Genomic DNA, 23,441 nt, shown 5'->3' with positions numbered 1-23,441 from the left:
AGGAGGTTAAATGCAGGAAAGAGTCATCTTTCTTAGAAAATGAGTCTCTAACCAACCTTCATGTTCAAACCGTCTCTTCCCCTTTCTGAGCCCAGTTCCTGTTTGCTCTTTCGAATCTGCCCAAACTGGTGGATTGCTTTTTCTCCTCTCCTTTGGAATGACGATCGATCCGTATGGAAGGACACTGGGAGGGAATCAAAGGTGATTGGGTCCCAGGATACGAGTCATTTCAGTGTGTGGGGTTTTAGGGTCTTAGTTGCACACGTTAGTTAAAGTATCAACTCAGTTTGCTAATAACAGAAGCCTTAGCCAAACATGGCTGCTTTTTATGGAACATTTGTGCCATCTTCTTGTTAGAGGAAAGATTCCCCTAATTTCTGTCTGCCGCCCCCCACTATAGGGCACTAATTCTCTGCCTCAACACGGTGAATAGAGAAGTTCTTTACATATGTTGCATTCCAGAGTAGGGAATGCTTTTCACTAGTGAAGCAAGCTCTGAACAACAAGAAGACTGACTGGCACTAGGAAAGAAAAATGGCTAACCGATGCGTGGGGATGTAAGAGCATGGGATTTTAGAAAATAGTTCCACTGTAATGGAAAATAGACTTTGGGGGTCTCTGTGTTGAATTAGTTTAAAATTAGAAAAGAACTTCAAAGGCATTTCCTTTAATCATAATTCTGACGTTTAATTCCTGCCGCTGCGGGTTCATGTCCATCATTCCTGCCTGATGACCTGGGCAGCACGGCAGGAGGGAACACCTTCATTTACACTCGTGGCCATGGACCACACAGCAGCAGTCTGCACAGGGCTCCCCTGTCCCCGGGCGATGAGTGGCATTAGATGTATGTGTTGGAACGATACCAAAGCAAAGTAGCGGTAATGAAATTACATATAGAGAGAGCCATATGGAGAGTTTTAAGATCAGAGGTATAAACTGTCTATATTAACTCCCTGGGAGAAACTTCATGAAGGACTCTGATTTTCTTTGAATTGTAAACAGCTAGGCTGTGTGAGTTACAAGTTAAACATCTTATTTATGCCCAAGAAGAGGGGAGCCAGTGTATTTGTGCTGCTGTAGCAGTGCACTTGGGTTTTAAGTTTTGAGGCCTGTCATTTCTCTAGGGTTCAGTTTTCCTAATCCATGAAATGGGAGGTTCGGGCCAGATGGTCCCTGAGAAAGTAGCAGGGCAGGGTTGCCTTTGTGCTGTTCCTGTCGCCATCCATCAGGATTGGAGCCCAGGGGCAGTTAGTCCCACAGGTAAACTCCTCAAGTGACTTCAGGGCGGGTCCCTTAAGCCTTTGAGACCCTCTTCCAGCAGGAGCTGCTAAGGAAGCTGTCACTGTCATCCTGCATTTCCCAAGGCCGGTCACACTTGGCCAGGGGTGCAGGTTAGAAAGAGACCTTTCGTCCCTTGTGGTATATTGCCTGCCAGGTAGTACCGCTCAGGTGCTTTTTCTCCCTGTGGTACAGAGGCCCCTGGTTGGAAGGCTGTTTTGGCAGAAAGTTCTGGGTGGCCTTGTTTACTCCGGTATGATCAGAGGTTAGACAGTTCTGCAGATTAGATGTTAAAAAAAAAAAAAAAGGAAGGCAACCACTATAATAAAGGATAATCATCGAGTACAGCCGAGAGCCCAGTTCATAAATCAAAATAACAGCCTTAAAAACACTGGGAAAACTTGCATTAAGGGCTTAAGTTGGACAACAAGAGCTTGTGCTTAACTCTGCAGTTGAAAACAATAAAACTCTCCTCCATGACTCTCTTCTTTTTCTTTTGTGTTTTCTCGTTATTGCTGTCTGAACCAGACACGCTCCTGTGCATCCCCATAGCCTCCACCTGTCCGCCTGTTCTTCTTGCTTCCAGGGCTACCCATTGATGCGCAGTGCCTGGTTCAGAATACTCAATAAATAGCTCCCGAGTTTCTCCAGAGCCTCTTACTGCCTCTCCCTTCCTCCGTAGCATGTGCAGCCCACAACTTCCCTCCGCCGCTGAGCTGTCTCCAGCGGGTACTGGGGGTGCAGGTTGGACTGTCAGCCAGCTTCGGCAGCAGCATCACAGCGGAAACTGTAACTAACATTTGCTGAGCGTCACAATGCGTGGGGGTATAGGGGAAGAAGAAGAATTTTCCCTTTACCCTTCTAGGTTCTTAGCTGAGATCCCCCTTAAGATAAAGGACAGATTAACAAGAGAAAAACAGAAGCTTAATAACATGTATATCTCCTGTATACATGGGAGATACTAAAGAAAAATGAGTCACTCCCAACCACCACCTTAAATAGTAAAGATGAAAAATGCCAGGGAGAAGGGGAGGCCCCCGTTATGGGAGGGAACCAGGAAATGCACCAGTGGAAGGAAGACGGTTATGCAGATGTTAAGATTCTCCTATAATTTAGTCATCCTTTTCTTCCTGGTACAGAGAGAGAGACACTTACAAGTGGAGATTTCCCTTATAAATGTAAATGTTCCTAACAAGGGTGACTTCTCGGTATACGGCTTTTCCTTGTGTGCCGTTTCTTTTTTTTTTTTTTTTTTTGCGGTACGCGGGCCTCTCACTGTTGTGGCCTCTCCCGTTGCGGAGCACAGGCTCCGGACGCGCAGGCTCAGCGGCCATGGCTCACTGGGCCCAGCCGCTCCGCGGCACGTGGGATCTTCCCGAACCGGGGCACGAACCCGCGTCCCCCGCATCGGCAGGCGGACTCTCAACCACTGCGCCACCAGGGAAGCCCTGTGCTATTTCTTAATCTGCTCAAAATCATACTCATGCCGAAGAGCCATGTTTTGGGGTGGCATGCTCTGCTCCCCTTCACCAGCCCAATTCTAATTGCTTGGTACTCATGAGCTCATTTAACTAGCAGTCACCTTACAGTTGGGATACGGAGGACAACACCCTCTGCAGTATTGCCGACACCCCCAAGCCTTGAACCGGCAGCCCTTCTCGACAGGGGGCTCCATCACTTGCCAGGGGCCTCCTCCCAAGGTGTGAGATTAATGAGGCTTCTGGAGAGCCTGGGAGAAAGGTGCTAGGCGAATAAATACAAAGTCCACCCACTGAGTGCTGGCTGGCACTGCAGTGTGTCCTGCAGTGCGCTGGGGGCCGGGTCCTCTGGAAAAGTAACCAAGTCTTCACGATTTGAGACCTTGCCACCGCCCTCGGCCACAGATAACCTGCGGAGACACGGGTGAGACTGCTTGTTTTATGGGAGTTCTTGCAAATGCAGATTAGCAAAGCGAGTGAGGTTCTGTTTCATCGAGCGGCAGCGCTCTGATTGCCCGCAGAAGGGGGGACGTGATGCCAAGCCCCACTATTACTCCAGCCGGTTTCCATGAGTTTGTGGTGGCGACGAGGATAACGTCTCTTTGTTAAATACGTTTTGCTGGCCCTGTTCCCCCCCATTTCCAAGGGGAGCCAAAACCGTATGTCAGGAAAGTTCTCATAAATCTAATACAGGATAGCTTGGAGCGTTACTAATTTTACGTATGGTTTTCTTTCAAGAGTAGAATTTATGTCCCTTCTAGAACTGAGTCAAATGGATTTATTAAAGTAAAATGGGAAAAGAGACCACTTTGCTTTTCTTTAGTAACTTCAAAATAATTCAGTTCTCTGTTCTCTTAATCAGTCAGGATGCATTTAAAGGGTTGTGGGTGATACTTCTCCTTGAATTATCTCCGTCGGGGGTTTTCATATTATCGCGGCCACTCTGTTGCTAGAAAGGCAAGACTGATTTGGTTTTTAGTGTATTAACCGTGCAATCACAGGTGTGCTAAGCACGCCCCCAGCACCCTCAACCCAGTCACTGATCAACGCTTGAAGATACAGGAGAGGGGTCTGCCTTTGCTCCTGACATGCCAAAAAAAAAAAAGAGAGACCCTTTTAGTCACTGCATTTTTCTTTGATAATAATATTTTAATTATAATCTGAGCCTTTTTAAAAAAAATTTATGTTGTTGAAAGTCACTGACTTTTTTTAAAAAAGCTTCCTGTCAGGGTGGACCGAGCACCTCTAAGACGTGTTTTCAGTTTCCCCTCTGTGCTCTAGGACTTCGGGGGACAGACGCGTCCTCCTTTTTCTGTTTATTCCAGACGATGCCTGTGCACTCTTGCTTGGTTTTGTGAGTAGTTTCCCCTTCCCAGCTTCAGAAATTCTTTTGTTTGGATAGGGACTATTCACTGTTGTATAAAGTACTGTGGTAGTTACAGTTTTATGTTGTACTCACTAATTGTAGCAAATGGCCCCAAATCTCAGTGGCTGGGCAGGTCAAGGTGTATCTCTCTCCCGGTGGCCCTCCTACCAGGAGAAATGCAGAGGCCCAGGTCCCTCCTGCCCAGCGACTCCGCCTCTGGAGGGGACTGAGTGCAGGCCGTGGTGCCGGGGCCTTGTGGTGCTTCGGCCTGGGAGCGGCACGTGTCACTGCGTTAGTTTCCTGTGGCCACTGTAGCAAAGCGCCGTACATTTAATGGCTTAAAACAGCACAACTGTATTATCTTCCAGTTCTGGAGGCAAGACGTGCAAAATGGGTCTCAGTGGGCAGAAATCACGGTGTTTGCAGCTTCCTTCTGCAAGCTCTAGGGGAGAATCCATTTTCTTGCCTCTTCCAGCTTCCAGAGGCCATCCACAACCTCAGTTCCATCTGCGACATTCCTTCCCCTTTGCCATGCGGCCCAACACGTAAACGGGCTCCAGGGACTAGGGCGTGGCCATCTGGGGAGGGCTCATTACTCTGCCTCTTTTTGCTGTATTAGGGCCACGACCCAGGTAAATGGCCCCAGCCCAGCTGCAAGGGAGGCTGGGGTTAGGGTTGATGAACGCTGCCTCCCTGCCTGTCGCCAAGTACCTCCAGGCAGGGAGGCTACTTCTCCGTGGACTTTCTGAAATCCGCGCCCTGAATGCAAGGTTTTCCCCTGCGGCTGCCCACACCCTCCTCGGGTTTGGCCCGGTCTCCGTCCGGCTGGTCCTTGTCTTGGCCTGCTCACCACGCACTCTGCCCTCTGGGGCGGCCTGTCAGGGGATGGAGCAGGCCCTGCGTGGAAGACGGGTTGGCCTGTCCAGTCCCGGTCCACAGCCCCATGGCCCTGCCCCACGCTCCACGCCTCTGAATGCCACGTCTCCTCTCCTGCGGGGTGAGCAGGGTTGCTGCCGTGCTGTTGAAGGGCCTTCCCACCTTATTCCGACTCTGAGCGCAGAATAGCAGTTTCCCTTGTTTGGTCTTCAGTTTTCTTAGAGAGGAAACCGTCAGGGCTGCAGGTTCAGCAATTTATCTGGGACACGCTTTCTAGCGCAAGCATCACGTTCGCCCGCTGCCTCAGGCCGGAAAGCTCCCGTGGGGGGAACTGCACTTGGCCTCGGGGGTGAGGGGTGCCGGGGCTCCTGGGGTCCCCGTGACTCACTGCCTTTCACCCTTCATCCTCCACCCTCCCTTCACAGGGCTCCCCACCTCAGGGCCACCAGCCTCCCCAGACGGGCGTGGCTCTTCTGCTGGCCAAGGAGCCTCCTCTCCTGGTGGAGCCCTTCCTCTTAACCAAGAGGGACCATATTCCTTTGCCCTGATCCCACCACTGTCCCCCATCCCGGGGGCTGTCTGGTCCCGTGTCCACTTTGCTTTCCAGCCACAGTGCTGCTTTACCTGAGATGATCGCGTTCTCGGGTAACCTGCAGCTCTGGGTGTTCCTGGTTTGCTTCCTTTTGTTCTCACCGGAGCAGTTCTCGGAGGCTTTCATCTCTTTTTTTTTGGCGTGGATTCGGTTTCCTTTGAATCACATTTCAGTAGCTCTTCTTGGGCAAGAACAAAGAAAGCATCCGCTCACAAGTCCTGCTCAGCACGGCAGCCAGGGCTGGGGCTGCTCCCTGGTGCAGGGTGCTTTGACTGTCCATCTAGGGACACCCTTCTCATCCCCCTGCCCGGCGTGCAGCTGGGGGGTCTTCCTAGCCTGCTGTTGAGTGTGGGCCCAGAGCCAGCTGTCGGGGACCATCTCACAGTCAGGCACCCAGATGCCTGAGGGGATGCCCGGCCCTGGGGGGCTATGTCATCAGCTACTTCCTCGATATTTACCCACCTGACAAAGTCTGACCTGGAGGATGCTTCCTCTTCCCCCTTTGCTCCTTGGGAAGGAAGCTGCTCTGCAGAGAGCTTTCAACATCAAACATACTTTCTTTCCTGTCCTAGACCCTCTCCATAGGCCATCACTCTTGTCTCTCTGAGGAGGAGTGTCGCTCTGTTTCCTGGAATGTTCACGCAGGGCAAGGCCTGCGGGTTGTGATTAAGGGTGCAGGCTGCCGGGGTCAGAAGCTTGCCACCTGTGCGACCGGGGCCACTGGCTTCCCCTCCTCGTGGGGGGGGGGGTCTACACCATAGGGTGATTGGAAAGTCAGGGGGTAAGGGGGCGCCTGGCCAGTGGTTACAACAGGGCCTGGCATGTGGCGGCATGAAGAGTGGAAGGATTCTCCGGGATCTGCAGGTCACCAGAACTTAAGTGTGGTGAGGTACTGACGACAGTCCTGGAGGTGGTCAGCTGACCAGGGCAGTGGAGCGCCCCATGGTGGGCGAGCACTTTGCAGGGTGTGTCACTCACTCCCCAACAACCCAGTGCATCGGTCCTGCCATCCCCACCTTACACGTGAGGAAGCTGTGGGGAGGAGGTGGTAAACCACCAAGGACTCGCACACTGGAGGGTTCTCTAAGTGCTAGATGCTAGTTGTGAAAACCCGTCTCCTGAGAGGAGCTGAGAGCTGAGCATTCATGGGGACCAGGCCCTGGCGGAGGTGTTTCACATGGGCTCACTCCTTCAGTCCTCAGAGAACCCTTGGGGGGAGAGCACTGCCACCCTTTCTTCACAGGCAGGACCCTGAGACAGTGCCAGCAACTTGCCAACACACACACGCACACACACACACACACACACACACACTCTCTCTCTCTCTCTCTCTCTCTCTCTCTCTCTCTCACACACACACACACACACACACACACACACAGAGGCAGAACTGGGATTTGAACCCAGGGATCTAGCTCCAGTATCCATGCCCTTAACTTCAGCTTGGCACTCCTGTTAAGAGGAAGCTTGTTATTCTTTTCTCCCCCCTCCTTAAATTTATTTACTTATGGCTGCTTTGGGTCTTCGTTGCTGCACACCGGCTTTCTCTAGTTGCAGCAAGCGAGGGCTACTCTTCGTTGAGGAGCACGGGCTCTAGGCACCCGGGCTTCAGTAGTTGCAGCACATGGGCTCAGTAGTTGTGGCTCGCGGGCTCTAGAGCGCAGGCTCAGTAGTGTGGTGCACGGGCTTAGTTGCTCCGCGGCATGTCAGATCTTCCTGGACTGGGGAGTGAACCCACGTCCCCTGCATTGGCAGGTGGATTCTTAACCACTGCGCAGCTTGTTATTCTTGAAATTTGAAGCTCACATTTGAATAACAAGCACCACAGAAAAAATCTGAGTTGTTTTTGTTTTTACTAATGTCTCAGGAAAATGCTTACATTCACAAGGAATTCTGCAAAGATTTCTGCAGAACAAGCTCTGCCTTTACATTTTTTACCAACGAAGAGTCCTAGAGACAGTCATAAAACATTTGATAAATATGTGCTGTTGTATTTTCTGGCAGTCGTGCAAGTTAGAATGAATCTGTCGCAGCCTTGAGTTATTATTATTATTGCCACTTTTTATTGCTGCATTAATCACCACACATACTGTGGGAGATTGATGAAGTTAATTGTTTTTATAAACTAGATTAAATGAAGTGCTAATGTGGGGTGACTGGTTTTGGACGTGTGTACTTACGTCAACAGAGAAGTGGACAGGCTCCCTGCGAGCTTTCCGAGACGTGATTATTTCGAACGTCACCTTGATGTTCATCCTCCATTCCTTTTGTAGTGAGTTGTACACTCTTTTTACTGTTAGCCAGTTTATAGAACACACCTGGGATTTATAGTTTTAAGGCTTTTGTGTCTACCGGGTCGAAATGATTCAGAGATCATTTTTAAATGGGCGTCTGTATTAGTTTGCTAAGGCTGCTATAAAAAAATACCACAGACTGGGTGGTTTCAACAACAGAAATTTATTTTCTCACCGTTCTGGAGGCCAGAAGTCCAAGATCAAGGTGCTGGCAGGTGTCGTTTCTCCTGAGGCCTCTCTCCTTGGCTTGCAGATGGCCGCCTTCTCACTGCGTCCTGACGTGGCCTTTCCTCTGAACACGCGCCTCCCTGGTGTCTCTTCCTCTTCTGATAAGAGCATCAGTCCTATCAGATTAGGGCCCCCCCATAACAGCCTAATTTTAACTTAATTGCCTCTCTAGAGGCCCTGTCTCCAAATCCAGTCAGGTCTGAAATTCTGGAGACTAGGGCTCCAACCTGTGAATTTAGGGAGATCACAGTTCAGCTCATAACAGCACCTTTAATCAGTTTCTCATGGGCATGGGATAAGGGTGGGATAAATGGGAGAGGAAAAGGAATTTTTAAAAAATTTAGTGGGACAGTTCTTCTAGCCTCCTCTTTTGGCCAGAAACATTCATAATCTTATATTTCAAGAGAGTGAGTAGATAATTATCTTAAGTATATTACAGAATTTTATTTTCAGTCTCCATTTCTTAAGGTTTGGCAGGCTGCATAACCTGGGCAATCTTGATAAGCCACCTGCAAATGGTATTTTTGTTTTCTTATTTATTTATTTTTTTAATTTGAACCCAAAGTGAGGGAAATCTGTAGGAATCACACCCAGAAAAGTAGCTAAATTCAGAACAGTTAGCCTGAACCTTGGGCCCACGTGAGGCAGGAAGTGACCTGGTGTCTCTTCCTCTTTTTATAAGAGCACCAGTCATACTGGATTAGGGCCCCATCCCTATGGCCTCATTTAACCCAAGACCCCAGCTGAAAGCTGGTGCTCAGAGGCCAAACTCATGGAGAAAGGGTACAGGAAAAAAACTGTGTCCAGCAACACAGTGGGGTGGTGGGGAAGCTGGTATGTTTCAGCCTGGCCTCTGGATGGCAAACAGGCTCCTGGAGAATTTGAAACTGCAGGCCTGCCTTTACATGGGCAATGAGTTCAAATTTACAGTTTGGCCATTCCTGTTCTCAGTTAATGTAAAAAGGATTTCCAGGTTTGACAGAAGCGTGTACAGCAACTCTCCAAAGGGATGCTGCCTGCACCCCACACCCCAGAGGATCCCCACAGATAAAGGCTTACTGAAGACAAGCCCATGGCCCACACTCACCCCAAACAAGAGCCAGAATCAGAGAAAAACGAACAGTGAATGCGCCTCCCGAGGACCTCAGATAATAAAATCATTAGATATACAACCATAAGACAAGTATGCCTAAAATGATTAAATACATAAAAGAATTAAAAACACGAGATATGAGTAATGCACTATCAAATAAAGAACAGACAGATTTGAGGGGGGAAAGGCTCTAGAAATGAAAAATAAAAATGATTGGAATAAACGTTGGTCAGGATAAAAGCAGATTTTTGAGAGAATTACTGGACAGGGTTATATTTCCTTTTTAACAAAGTAAATGTCCCCTCCCCACTGAAAAGAAGTGATGGGAGATTCTCATTCCAAAACCAGACCAGCAGACGCATCGTTAAACACGGTCCTTTATTTCACATGCCCTCTGCTTTGCCTTCCTCCGATGGACTGCAGCTGGGTACTGCTGGCCGTGCAACAGGCATTGTTAGCTTCCTGAATCCTCCCAGGGAAATTGAAGACTAATAAACCCGAAGTGTATAAGCCTCAGGGTGTTTCACATTCTCCTTCCTGTCCGCAGCATCATAAAGAAACCAGTCCTGGGCTTTCATAATTCAGCAGGGTCCAACGTAATTTGAAACACCGGAGGATGTGGCCTGGCAAGCTGGTTGTACTGTGTGGTCAGAGCAGGGCTGTGGCGGAACATAGAGTGGCTATCCTGAGGAGGGAGGGTGAATACCCTGAGCCCCACACCCGAACGTGGGGCCAATGAGCTCCGTTAATACACTCTACTTTCTGTCAAGTGCCAGGAAGCTGCTGAGCACCTCTATCTTCGTCCCTTTGGGCTGCTATAACTGAATACCACAGACTGGGTGGCTTATAAACAACAGACATTCTCACTGTTCTGAAGGCCAGAAGTCCAAGGTCAGGGCACCAGCAGATTCGGTGTCTGGTGATGTCCTGCTTCTTAGTTCACAGACGGCTGTATGCTCTGTCCTCACCTGGCAGAAAGGGTGAGGGAGCTCTCTGGGGTCTCTGTAAGGGCACTAATCCCATTCATGAGGGCTCCACCCTCATGACCTAAGCACCTTCCAAAGTCCCCACCTCCAAACAGCATCACTTTGGGAGTTAGGATTCAACAGCCTCTCTTCTCATCTAAACTTCTCCATCTTAGGACGTGGCTCTTACCCCTTTCTGGAGATGAAGCATTGAGGTTTTGAGTGGCTGACTAATCTAAGACCACATAGCTGAGTACATGGAGGGACTTGCTGACCCTAAAACACGCACAGGCGACTGCCATGTGGGGCTGGCTTTTTGGATATAAGGCCAGCATTTCCATACTTTATCCCATGGAACACTAGAGTCCTGAAGAATGATAACCAGCATTACCTGGGGGAGGAGTTCTGTGGTGAAATACACTTGGGAAAGATGGCACATTATATGCCCCATATAAAGCTTACAGTGCACACTAAAGGCAGAAAATCTGTCTTGAGGAAACACATTTCATTTGTTCAACCTCGCATTTCCCACACTTAATACATCCTAGAATCCCCACTTCTGTTGTCATGTTTTTCTCTTGCAAAACATCATTAACATATTAGCCATTACGGGAATACAAATCAAACTACAATAAGACACCACTTCACACCCACTAGAATAACTATAAAACGATAGACAATAACAAGAGTTGGCGAGCATGTGCAGAAATTGGAACCCCTACTGGCTGGAATGTAAACAGTTCCATGGCTTTGGAAAGCATCTGGGGTTCCTTCAAAAGGGTAAATATGGGGTTACCATGTGACCCAGCTATTCCATTCCTACATATGTACCAAGGAAATGAAGGTACATGTCCATGTGTCCACACAAAAACTTGTACATACACAGTTGTTTATATCTGCATTATTCACAGTAGCCAAAAAGCGGAAACAATGCAAATGACCACCACAGATGAATGGATGACAAAATGTGGTCCACCATGGTGTGCCGTGGAGTATGATTTAGCCATGAAAACGAGTGAGGTACTGACATGGGCTGTGACATGGATGGACCTTGGAAGCATTATGCTAAGTGAAAAAGCCTGTCACCAAAGACTATGTATTTTATGATTCTGTTTATGTCAAATGTCTAGAAGAGGCAGATGCAGGTGACTGGTTGCTAGGAGCTGGGGGAGAGGAGGGATTGGAGAGTGACCGGTGATGGGTTTCTGTTTAGGGTGATGAACATGTTTGAAAAGGATCATGTGCAACTCTGAATACACTCCAAACCAGAGAACTGTACACTCTAAATGGGTGGATTATATTGTATGTGAATTATATGTCACTGAGGCTGTTTTTAGAAACCAAATAAACTTCTGCCAACTCTAGGGTTTCACAGCACAGTTTGGGAAAGGTTGCCACCGGAGTGGACTCTGGCTGTGTGCACAGCAGCTGTCCTGTGTCACCTGTGGCTGTATCGCCCCTTTGAAAGCACCCTCGGTATTTGAGAAAATACTACAGGCAGGGATTAAGTGGGTTTTTTTTTTGCATCGAGAAGCTGAGTGTAACCGAAAGCAAGCAGCCACTGTGTCCACACGGTTTATACTCTGGTTGCACTACTGCTCTTACCAAGTACTTGAAAGGGGACCAGACAAACAAAGGAGGCTTGGAAACTTTCTAAGTGGATCTGAAGTAAGAGACAGTGTTGAGGGTCACATCATATTGCATCTCCCTCTGACAGCCTTAACCTCTGCGGTTAATCCCTGTCGCCGCCAGCTGATCTGGACTAACCTGGGGCCATGGGACAAACACACACCCTTGAGCTCGTTCCCCTGCCGTCCGGTGGTTCCGTGTCCACACTGATCATTCCCTCTTTGTCTTCACCGCAGTGAAAGCTGGTGGGATGCGAATTGTGCAGAAACACCCGCATGCTGGAGACACCAGAGAAGAGAAGGACAAAGACGACCAGGAGTGGGAAAGCCCCAGGTAGGAGCGTTCTGGCGAACCTTGAGATGTCTCACGAATCCCCGTTACTCAGTTAAACGTTAATGTTTGTTCTCTGCTCCGTGCTTCTGATAACCCCTGGGCTTCGTGGGCCCTGTGCTGTGTGCTTTTCCTCTCCTGAGCAGTGAGGCGGGGCTTGTGTTCCCAGATGGGAGAAACAGGGCATCGAGAGCACGCCCTCTGCCTGCATGAATCCGAGCGGGTGCATCTGTCTGTGGGCAGAAGCCCTGAACCTCCACTACCATACTACTAGTCGAATCTCTGGGCTGGGCCTGGCATTCTGTGCAGTGAGGGCAGAGAACTACTGATTGGAATAATGTTTACAAACGTTAGGGCTTTGCCAGTTTCAGCCAAGCAGAATCACTGAGGCCACACCCTTATGAGTGACCGAGTGCCCTTAAACGACATTTCAGCCCCCAGCTTCCCGCATCCCCGACAGCTCATCTTCCTACCACACAACCATCTCTGTTTACACCTGTCTTCCTTGGTGATTCTGATGTCAAGTTTGGTCCAACAACCTTGATACAAGTCCATTTCCTTCCGCCTTGTAACATACAAACATGCACCACCAATGCCCACCTGTCTGTGAGCTTGTCCATGTCAAGGAAAGTGGACACTAAGCTTTCTGCCTTATAACTCGCCCCCAGACAAGTCTCAGTCAGAGGAAAAGGAAGAGTGGAGGACAGCCAACCTGTGTTTCTGTACTTCATTCCAGCAGTCCTGAATAGCAGGTGGAACGCTCCCTGGGTTACACACGGGAGACTGAAGTCCACAGAGGCCATACACTTGCCATGCCGAGCAGGAACTAAACCCAAGTCTGGGGTCCAGAGCAGGGCAGGCTTCCATAAGAGTAGCTGCTGACAGCACGCACCCCCTAAGAAGGACGTGCATGTGCTTGGTGATCCCACATGTCTGCTTACATATGTGCTGCCCCGTTGGGTATTTTCTATAAAACCTCATGTGATATGACTTACAGGGCAGTCACTGGAGGGGAGGACAAAATTTGAGGTGAAGTTTCTGAGTGATTATTGCCCATTTTAAATCATGAGATCAGCAACGGGAAGGTTCTGCCTAAGTTCTGGTTTTATAAAAGAAGAAGGTGGTTTAAAGAAAATTCTAGAATTTTCTTTCCACTGGCTATCTTCACAAAGCTGTGTTTCGCATGTAACATCAGGAATTCTCCTGCAGGTCCGTGGTCCTGTATCTGAAAACCTTGGAGCCTAATTTATTTCAGAATTGAGAAATTCTGATGTTTTAGGAGATGAAGCAGGTTTTAGGAGTATAGGACCATATATATTTCATACAGCACCCGTAGTGGGGTCTCGGGCAGCCTGATCTGTGTATGATGTTCGCACCAGCAGAGATGCATTTTAAAAATTTACAGACTTGGATCAGTCCAGGTTAAGTTTTGCCTGCATAAGAGTTGTAACAAAACTTTAGTTCAGTGTGTGAGAATATTCTTGGATTTGGAACTGAACGTAAGAGCATGTGGCCTGTAGTCATTTCCTCCTCTAGGAAACCCAGGATGTCACTTCCCTTCATACCCACTGGTTCCCTAAGAAGGAAGAGAGGATGAGACAGAGAGCCATGCCTGGAAAAAAATCCTGGAAAGTTAATGAAATGTGCATGAGTTTAAGTGGAATAAGGGACAAATAGCTATTTCTCTGCATAACACAGTGTCAATACAGTGACAGATGATAATTTATTAGCATGTTTAGAAATAAGGACAGAATAGCCCATTAGTTTTCTTTCTATTGATTTTTTTCTCATGAGGTGAAATACAGCATTTATGGAAGATGTACAATTTAAATATATGTGCTAGAGGATGAACGATTGCACGAGAAAAGAGAGAGCACCCAGCTCTCTAGATTTTATCATCTTATCCACTTTGAAGGGTGGTTGGCATGAAGTGTTTTGAAGCAGGCGGACTGCAGGGCAGGGTTTGCATATGACCAAGAGTATGTTTGTTCCCTGCAGTCAAATTGTTGTACTGTGTTCCTCATGGTGTGTTAGCTCTTGTCCTCTGGACTTTGGCTTCTCTCTTTACTGCTGTGGGTTAAACCACCGGACACGCCATTGACAGAAGGGGTAAGCCCCTGCAGACTCTGAAGCTATTGGCATATGTTGCCAATACAATTTCTTCCAAACCCCTACAGCAGACCTGGTACTCTGTATAATAGGTCATTTCCATCACCATGCACTCCCCGTTTTTCTGGTGGGCTAATTGACTAGTCATAGTTAGTAATGGTCATTGATAATGTTACAGGATGCAGCGGACCTGGCCCTGATCTAAGTGCTCTGCCCGTGTTTATTCATTTGAACTACTTGCAACTGCTCTGTTCTCATCCCTCTGTGAGAGCTGCTTCTTGATTATTATCCTCATTCCAGGTTACTACTCCCACTTCAATGGCTCAGAGCGGTTAAGTGACTTTTCCAAGGGCACATGGCGAGTGAGTGGCAGAGCCAGCCTTCCAGAGTGGCAGCTGGGTCCGTAGTCCCCTACTCTTAGCCCCTGGGGTGTGTGTACCAACTGAGCACCCGTTTTGTGCTAGGCACTTACTAAGTGCTTCCCATTGGGTTTAGTGCGCACACCACCCAAAAGTTGGTATTACTATGCCCATTACACAGACGAAGAAACCAAGGCCCAGTGAGGTTATCTGACCCAATGATATGTAGCCAGTCAGTGGTCTGGCCAGGATTCAGTCCTGACCCTGTCTTGACTTGGAAGCCTATGTCCTTAATAGGCTACAGAAGCTCCCTGAACTGACAAAATACTTTTAGGATCAACAGACTGTAAATCCAAATCCCTCTATAAAATAAACTTACTGATTCTGGGGTTGCCCGTAACCTATTCCATATTCCTCAAGCCCATAATCCCACCTGTGCAGCCCTACCATCAGTAGATGGCCTAATTCCAGCTTACAACAGGCTTTCAGGGCACTGGGCTGGTTTTACTTTACATGTGGAAAGACCTCTTCATCTCCAGAATTTGTCAGACATTTAATGTTTTACATTAATTTCCCTTGGAAATGTCATGGCATGTGACTTCAACATTCATATTACCCTAATCCTAAAGTTCTGTATTTCTTCATGTTTTGATCCAAGTGTTCTCCAGATATGAAAATAAGTGCACAGTCTCAGATGCCAATTTCCTCCTTAGATCTGCATTTGCAAAACTCTTTGCTTTCCTTCCCAGATATTTAAAACTGGCTTTGTATTTACTGACTCATCTCTGGCGGCTTCCTTCCACAATCAGTAAATCAAGTACTGATTACAGAGAAAATGAACAACTGGAGCGTTAAAGAGGTTATTATGTGACCCCAAAAAACCCCCAAACACTTTTACTTGGAATCTTCTTTTGCAAGTCTTTATGTTACTCTTACTCCCCATAATCTGGTAATTTTTCAGATATAATAATAATTTCTTCTGCCACCAAATTGTTCTGAAATGCTCCATTTAAAAAAAGAAAAAATAATAGTGTAGCACAAATTTGAAAATGTTTCCCAAGGATTCCATCAAGCTGTGTTCTAGTTACCTGTGGCTCTTCATATCCAGACAGAGTAAGAGACTTCATTGTTATGAGCTAATACTTTCCTGAGTGGCTGCTAGATATAGTCTCAGAACTGACCCACTCAAGGAAAGCTCTGATCTTCCTCAAAGCCTTCTGTTGAGCATATTAAGATGAAGTGCCCAGTTTCATTATGTAAAAGAGAAATTGCAGCATAGAATGGACTTCAATAGTCAGTAGGATTCACTAAAAAACAGTGTAGTGGTGAACATGTACTGAGGTCCTACCATGAATCGAGCTTGGTAAAAAAAATATTTTAAAAGGTAGGTGACAGGAAGAGTAAAGTAGAAATGGAAGGGTTTGTGTGTGGACTGGGGGTGGGTAGGAAAGGGGTGGAAGGAAGAGGGAAGTGGGGATGGGGCAATAAGGGTAGGAAGGGAGCAGCCCTTCTCTGAGCTCGGCAGTTTGTACAGCTCTGACTCAGGGCTGTGGTGCTGTTTTGTGTTCACATACCCCCAAAATAAGCAAACAATTCCAATCATCCAGAATGTGGGAGAGATCCAAGATGGAACACACACAGTAACAGATGGACCTAATTGTAATACAAAGGCTACTATTACCAACTGAAAGGCGTGGGTGGGAGAGCGACCTAACCTAAGTACAATAATAGTATTTTGGGAAACAGTATTTTGACTGGGTACTATAAGGCTAAAGACAAGAAATGCAAAAAACTGTGCATAAATGCTACACTCCAGTTAGTAAATACGTCTTCAGGGGTTTGGGTTAGCAATTCTGAAATTGCTTTATGGGTATATCACAATTGAACAAGTAAGTAAATATCTTGTGGCTAATGAAGAGTCAGACTTCTCACTGTTAGAGAAAGAAGCTTACAAATAGGAAAGGGGGAAGACTAAAATGGCTTTGTGGTGTTTAATTGGAGTTGGAGGTATTAGTATGAACTCATAGTTTTAAATGGATGGATGGTTGGATGGATTGCAGATACATACAGACATGTACATACATATATAAATAAATATACGTGGGGGAGGATTTGTGTACACACCTGTACTTCCCAGCTGTGTTCACTGACAGGGCATAAAAGAACTGGCACCATGTAGCCATGAGCATCCCTAGGGCCAGGATCTTGGTTTCTAAACACCATTCCCCAATCAAGTGAACTAGGGTGTTTTGGAGAAGTAGTTAATTCCAGGGCCAGGGCTGGAAAAATACCAGATGAGCCTGTAACAACTTGTAGTGCCAGAACATAAGGAAAATTCCAAAAAGGATGGGACATGTCAAAACAACACAGAAGCCAACCTGAAGACACACCTAATGTCAAAGACGGAACAGTTTGTGATAAAATAAATAATGATCGTATTGGAATATAACCCATAGAGTGAAATAGATATCCATGAGTCCATACTGATATAAATAAGTTGAATACATAAATGAGAAGGGACAGCTCTTCTTTATAGAAGAATTCCAATTAATATTGTTATAAGGAAGGCGAGAACTAGACTATCACCAATAGGCAAACAGCACGGTGGTTGTCAGCAGGATCCACGGACGGATACTACGACTAGTGGGCAAAAATTTAAGGAGAGACAGGATAATTTTACAGTGTCAGTTTCCTCCAATATATTTGTTAATTGCAAAACAAGGGATGTCTTTACATGGAGACCATGAAAAGGACGCTCTTTCACAGCATAAGCGCTGAAATAAGAAGGCAGAGAGTCACGGATATGCAGGCAGCCGGGCACCTGCATATCCGTGCCGATCATTTTTGTTGCCCTGTGCACGTCTGTGAATGACCGTGAAAGTGCCGCGAGTATTTGTTTCTCATCAAACTCTCACCTGCTTTTAGCCGTCACTGATAACGCCTGCCTGAAACAGTTATTACCAGATGCAGGCTCTGTTGCCATGGGGCTGCCGTCACAAATACCGCACACTGGGTGGCTTAAAATAACTGAACTGTATGGTCTCACAGATCTGGAGACTGGAACTCCAAGATCCAGGATTGGTTCCTTCACCGGCCATCTTTGGCATGCCTTGCCTTGTAGATGTGTCACCTTGATCTCTGTCTTCACATGGTCTTCTCCCTGTGTCACTTCACCTTCCCTCTGTATATGTCTGTCTCTGTGTCCAAATTTCCCCTTTTTGTAAGGACATCAGTCATATTTGATTAGGACCCACCCTAAAAGCTTCATTTTAACTCAGTTACTTCTGTAAGACCCTATTTCCATAAAACGTTAAATTCTGAGGTACTGGGGGTAAGGATTTCATATATTTGGGGGCGGGGAACAAGTCAGTGCCTAACGGATGTCAAATAGTAATCTATGGCCATTTTTAATGGTTCTCTCAGTTAAAGTTAATTCTGAAGATAAGAAACAGAAAATTGAAAATGCTGAAGTTAAAAGCCCGTATGCCTGGGAATTTTTATCTAAGCCATTATCTGCGTGTTTGAACTTGAACTAAACCATGTGGCTTGCGAGCCAATTTCAACATCATCCTTACTTTGCAACAATATCATCTTTTATATCCAAGCTAGTTGTCAGCTGCCTTTTAAAAGGGATGTATCTTTCTCCCTATGATGTGTGGAGATACCGTTGGACTAGGAGTGCTGAGTACCAGCCAGCTCCCAACTCCTGTGCTGTTTGGATGGCCTGTGTCGGCAGGCAGGACCCATGACGTGGCAGCAACAGTTGGCCCGGGGGCTGGAGTGCCGTGGGCCACAGGCCCCTGCCCTCGGCCGAAGGCAGAGTCTCGATGTGGTGACATGAGTGACGTGGGATGTCCTTGTGAGGGGGGTAGCTGGTGTCACCTGCTTGTGGTACAGCAAGATACTCAGAATAGAAAGTACAGGAGGAGGGATGTCATAGCAGCGTGAAATAGTGATGGACGGCCCTGTCTGCCTTGGTGAGGAAAACGGGGAGAGTCTAGTTGCTGTTCGGCAGCTCTCACTGTCAGGTTTGCCCACGTAGGGGCTGGATGTTTGAGATGAAGGTTTCAGCAGGACCTGCCCTCTCTGAAAGCAGTAGGGAAGGATCTGTTCCAGACCCGTCCCCTGGTTCCTTGGCTGGTGGTAACGTAACTCCAGTGTTCACATGGCATTCTTGCTGTGTGCGTGTCTGTGTCCAATGTCCCCTTTTCATAAGGATGCCAGTCATATGGGATCAGGGCCCACCCTAATGACCTCACCTTAACTAATTATGCAACAACTCTATTTCCAAATAAGGTCACATTCTGAGGTACTGGAAGTTAGGGCTTTAACATAAGAAACTTGGGTGAAGGGTAGGGACACAATTCAAGCCATAACAAGCAGGCAGCGCCTCAATGCCACGAGGCATCGGTGGGTGGTGCCCAGCTCCAGTGACATCCCAACAGCAATGGTGGCTCAATAACTTGTGAACCGTGAGACCTACGTGGCAAGTGACTCTTGCTTCTGTGCGATCCATTATGGTTGCCCAGGCTGAGCACTGCAGCAGCCTGCCTTCCCATCCAGGTGGATGCCTTGTACCAGGGGTGTGGCCCCAAACTTTGATCATGCACTCCATCAATTTAAAAAAAACGCTTTTTGCCTGCACCCTCCATATGTATATATTCATTTTAAAATTATACATGCATATTTTGCTCCCATTATATAGATTGTAAAAGGTATACAAAATGGATATTAATGTATTAGATCAAGGTGAAATAAGCAATATTTTACATGTCTTGCTAACCATTGACTTTTTATTATCATTAGCTAACATCTGAAGGTCCAAATACCCTCGAGGTAGTGCTTCTTATTAATGATTCCAATGTAAATCTAAATCTCTAATGTCTTTCCTGGTGATTTCAGGTTTTATGGAGAAGGGTGGCTTCCTGTCACGTCTGATTAGATCTTCGGTGTTTGTAATGTGGTTCATGAAATACCTGTGCCAGGGCAAGAAGCGAGAGCTCTTCTCTTTTATTATTGTTCACTTGTGCTTGTATTGGTGTTAACTTCAGCCTCTGGAGGATTTTTTTTGCAGGAATCTTTTGAAGCCACATGTTCATTTTGTCACAGTTTGTTTAAATTCATTCACTACACATTTGAGCACAGATCTAGGTGCTTGGGATATATCAGAGATAGAACTAGAGAATTTAATGCATTAGCCCATTAACCAGACAGTGTCCTATATATGTGGCAAAGGAAGGGGCGCAGGGACCTGTGGGTGGTGACCCCCCTCCTTCCTCCAAAGCCTTAAGGGCCATAAGGCTGGGTGATGGACAGTCAGCCTGCAGACTGTAGTAAATAGTGGTAAAGCTTAGTTCGTTGGGTTTTGGTTCTTTACGTAAAAGATAAATGCAAATAGAAAAATTTGCACGTTTATCTCACTTTCCCAGTGACGCCCTGGCCTTCTGAAGCGCAAGGACTGCCTTCCTCGCTGATCGATTGGCGGTGGCTCCAATACCAGTTCTGTGGTTGTACGTAGTATAAATTAAACGTGTCTTCCAAAACCTGTGGCTATCTGTATTTTAGTATGATCAACAGCAGTGCAACTGTGTACATGAAGAAGTTTTGCCCAGAATTGTCCAGTGAACACAGAGCAGCTGGTGTGGGACGCAGATAATTTGTGTCCCAGGAGTCGTGGGCAACGGCGTTGACAGGAACTCGGTGTCTGAGCTCCCCTTTCACGTAGATGGGCCCCAAGGAAGACTGGGGTCTGGCAGGTAGCGAATCAAAACCTCACCGTGCCACAGAGGGAGGAAGAACATGGGCATCCCTGTGTCACGGGAGCCTGGCTGGACTCCACCAGGGTGAGGATGAGAAGGAAAGTACGGAAGGCTCGGCTGCCCTCCAGCGCCGGGTGCTGTTGGTCACGGGCTCAGAGGCAGTATTCGCTCAACCTCAGGTTCTGTAACGGATGCGGAAATGGGGTGTGATTGATGAGCTTCAGAGCATCCCGTTCCCGGTTCCTCCCCCTCCACAGACGTCCAGCCTCCTTATGAGACTGCCACGCTCCCCGCCACCTTTTATCAGATAGAAAGAGGGAAGAAAGGAAATGGAGCAATCAGTTTTCCTCTCCAGGCACAGCCCTGTTCATCTGTACTGGAGTCAGCCTCTTGGAACAGACCACTCTTTCGTGTTCACGGTGTTCCTCAAAGGTTGTGCTGTTTATCAGGAAGTTGTTTCCTTATTACATAAACGTAGAAACTGAATTTAAATCAACTCTCCAGCAGTTGGATTTTACAGGATGCAATATGTAAGGAGAACTACCTAGAATAATGCTGCGTAGAAGAATTACTGCATAGAAACAAGAGCCCTTTATTGAGTTTATTACATTACAATTACTATTCCTGAAATTTTCAAACCCTCTACTTAAATAAACTCCCTTGACTTAAACTGGGTCAGAATGCATAGCGCTCAGAAAATACTTAGTGAATCAGTAATAATTAGCTTAGAATTTGATTCTTTAGAGGTATGTTGTTAATTAACTTATTAACTTGATTACTTCTTATTTTCCGGCTGGTGAAAGAGGTGAGCTAGGTAAGGCCAGTGTTGAGGATGAAAATTCTTCATCCTCGTGGGCATATTCTGTTGAGCCCTCAGCTCGCTCTAGGGAAGATATTGACTTTGATTTCTGGTTGTGCACATCCTCAGGGGCAGAGATATACTCATTAACGTGGACTAGAGTCATGAGGATGGCATTATACTCAAGAAATCCTCACAGAACCGTTGGATTTAGAGCTGGACGTACCTGAGAGGTCACCTAATCCAGGTGTTCCCAGGTGGAGCTCTTGAGAAGTAAGATGGCAGATTTCACTCAAGACCTCGAAGGGTCTAGATACCATGAGCAAAACACCTATTAGGTAGAGATCAACAGAGATTTTTACGTTAAAAAGAAGCCCTTGCCCACTTATGGGTATATATCCAAAAGAATTGAAAGCAGTGTCTCCAAGAGTTATTTGCACCCCCATGTTTATGGCCATTATCTACAACAGCCAAGAGGTGGAAGCAACCCAAGCGTCCATTGATGGATGAATGGATAAACACAGTGCTTGCGGTATATACATACAATGGAATACTGTGCAGCCTTAGAAAGGAAGGAAATCCTGTCACTGCTACAACGTGGATGAACCTTATGCTAATTGAAACAAGCGAGTCACAAAAGGACAAATATTATATGATTCTACTTATACACATAAATATACCTAACACTACTGAACTGTACACTTTAAAATGGTTATGATGCTAAATTTTATGATATGCATTTTTTACCACAATAAAAAAAATTTTTTTTTAAGAAACAAAAGAAGCCCTGCTGCTGAGGAAAGTAGTTTCTGGCTCCTCAAAAGGTAAACACGGCATTACCGTGAGCCCCAGCAGTTCTGTTCCCAGGTGTGTATCTAAGAGAATTGAATACAGAAGTTCATACAAAAACTTGTACGTGAATTTATCACGTCGTTATTCACAAGAGCCAAAAAGTGGAAACAACCAAACACTGCCATATACACCATATGGTATACCCATATAGTGCAATGTTATTCAGTCATAAAAAAAGGAAGTGCGGATGCATGGTATGACATTGGATGAACCTTGAAAACATGATGCTAAGTGTAAGAAGCCAGACACAAAAGACCACACATGATATGATGTCATGTATATGACATGTCCAGAATAAGTGAATCCAAAGAGAAGATTCCATGCAGATTACGTACAGCAGATTCCTGGTTGCCAAGGAGCTGGGCAGAATAGGGAGTGACTGCTTACTGCGTCTGGGCTTTTGTTTTGGGAGGGAAGTATTCTGAAATTAGATAGAGGTGATGGTTGTGTAACAAAGTCAATGTTAAAAGAGCCACCAAATTATATTTTTAAGTGGTTAAAATGGTGAATTTTATGATGTGTGAATGTTACCTCAGGTTAAAGAAAAAAAAAAAGAAGTCCTCAGGCACTAAAGGTTGGCAACCATGGCTGTAATCCAGCCCCCACATTTTCATAGCTGGGGAAGCAGATGCACACTGAAATGACTTTCTGGAGGGCCATGGCTGCAGTACTCGAGGACAGCAGGACCACTCGGGGAGGTGAGGAGAGAGACATTAGTTGGATGCCATCCACTGCCAACAGCAGATGACCCCGGCGCAGATGGGCCCAGGCATCAGGGACATGCGCTGTCTCCCATGCAGAAGGCCCAGAGTAGGTCTGGCTGCAGGGGAGGGAGGTGGGTCTTCCTTCCAGGACGGCCCTGCCCCACTGGTGTCTCTGGCTGGTCCTGCAGCAGCTTTCTCCGGTGGTGGGTTAACCACAGCAGGTCCCGTCTTCACATACCGATGTATGGTACCCAGAGGAGGAAACGGGCATCTCTTCTTGCCTCCTTTTTAGGAGAAAGAAAAGCTTTGCCAGAAGCCCCCTAGCAAACTCATTGGCCAGAACTGGGTCCCGGGACTCTTCCTAACTCGTACCCTGTGGTTTGCAGTAACGTGCATGTGTGCACGTCGAAAAGTCAGGCGCAAAGACCAGTACCCTGGGTCATGCGCGTCGTCCATGGAGGGTTCCTGGAGCTGGGGAAGGGGTGTGGGAGGCCCCAGGTCTACACAGGAGAGGAGGGAAGTCCAGGGAGGACAGTGGAAGCAGAGGTCGGAACCTCAGCCTACAGCCTAGGGAACAAGGTTTGGGAACCGTAGGGTCTCAATTCAGAGCAGGGACAGAATTAAGAGCTGGCACCTAGCCAACGCTACAGAAAGGTTCCCCTCCCAAGGGCACTCACAGACTCCCCACAGAGTGCATGTTTGAACCCATACCCATTTAGGATGAAAAACT

The 23,441-nt window shown here is 46.9% G+C and overlaps 1 protein-coding gene across 1 annotated transcript in view; it reads left to right on the top strand.

Moving 5' to 3' along the window:
- Window positions 1–23,441, top strand: part of DAP (death associated protein) — a 61,753-nt gene that overhangs the window by 740 nt on the left and 37,572 nt on the right. Inside the window, exon 2 of the mRNA XM_004320581.4 lies at window positions 12,036–12,132. Within this exon, the coding sequence (XP_004320629.1) occupies window positions 12,036–12,132 (97 nt within the window). The remainder of the gene's footprint in view (window positions 1–12,035; window positions 12,133–23,441) is intronic.

The sequence above is a fragment of the Tursiops truncatus genome, chromosome 3, assembly GCF_011762595.2.
Source record: "Tursiops truncatus isolate mTurTru1 chromosome 3, mTurTru1.mat.Y, whole genome shotgun sequence".
NCBI lineage: Eukaryota > Metazoa > Chordata > Mammalia > Artiodactyla > Delphinidae > Tursiops > Tursiops truncatus.
This window is presented reverse-complemented; position numbering and strand designations above follow the sequence as displayed.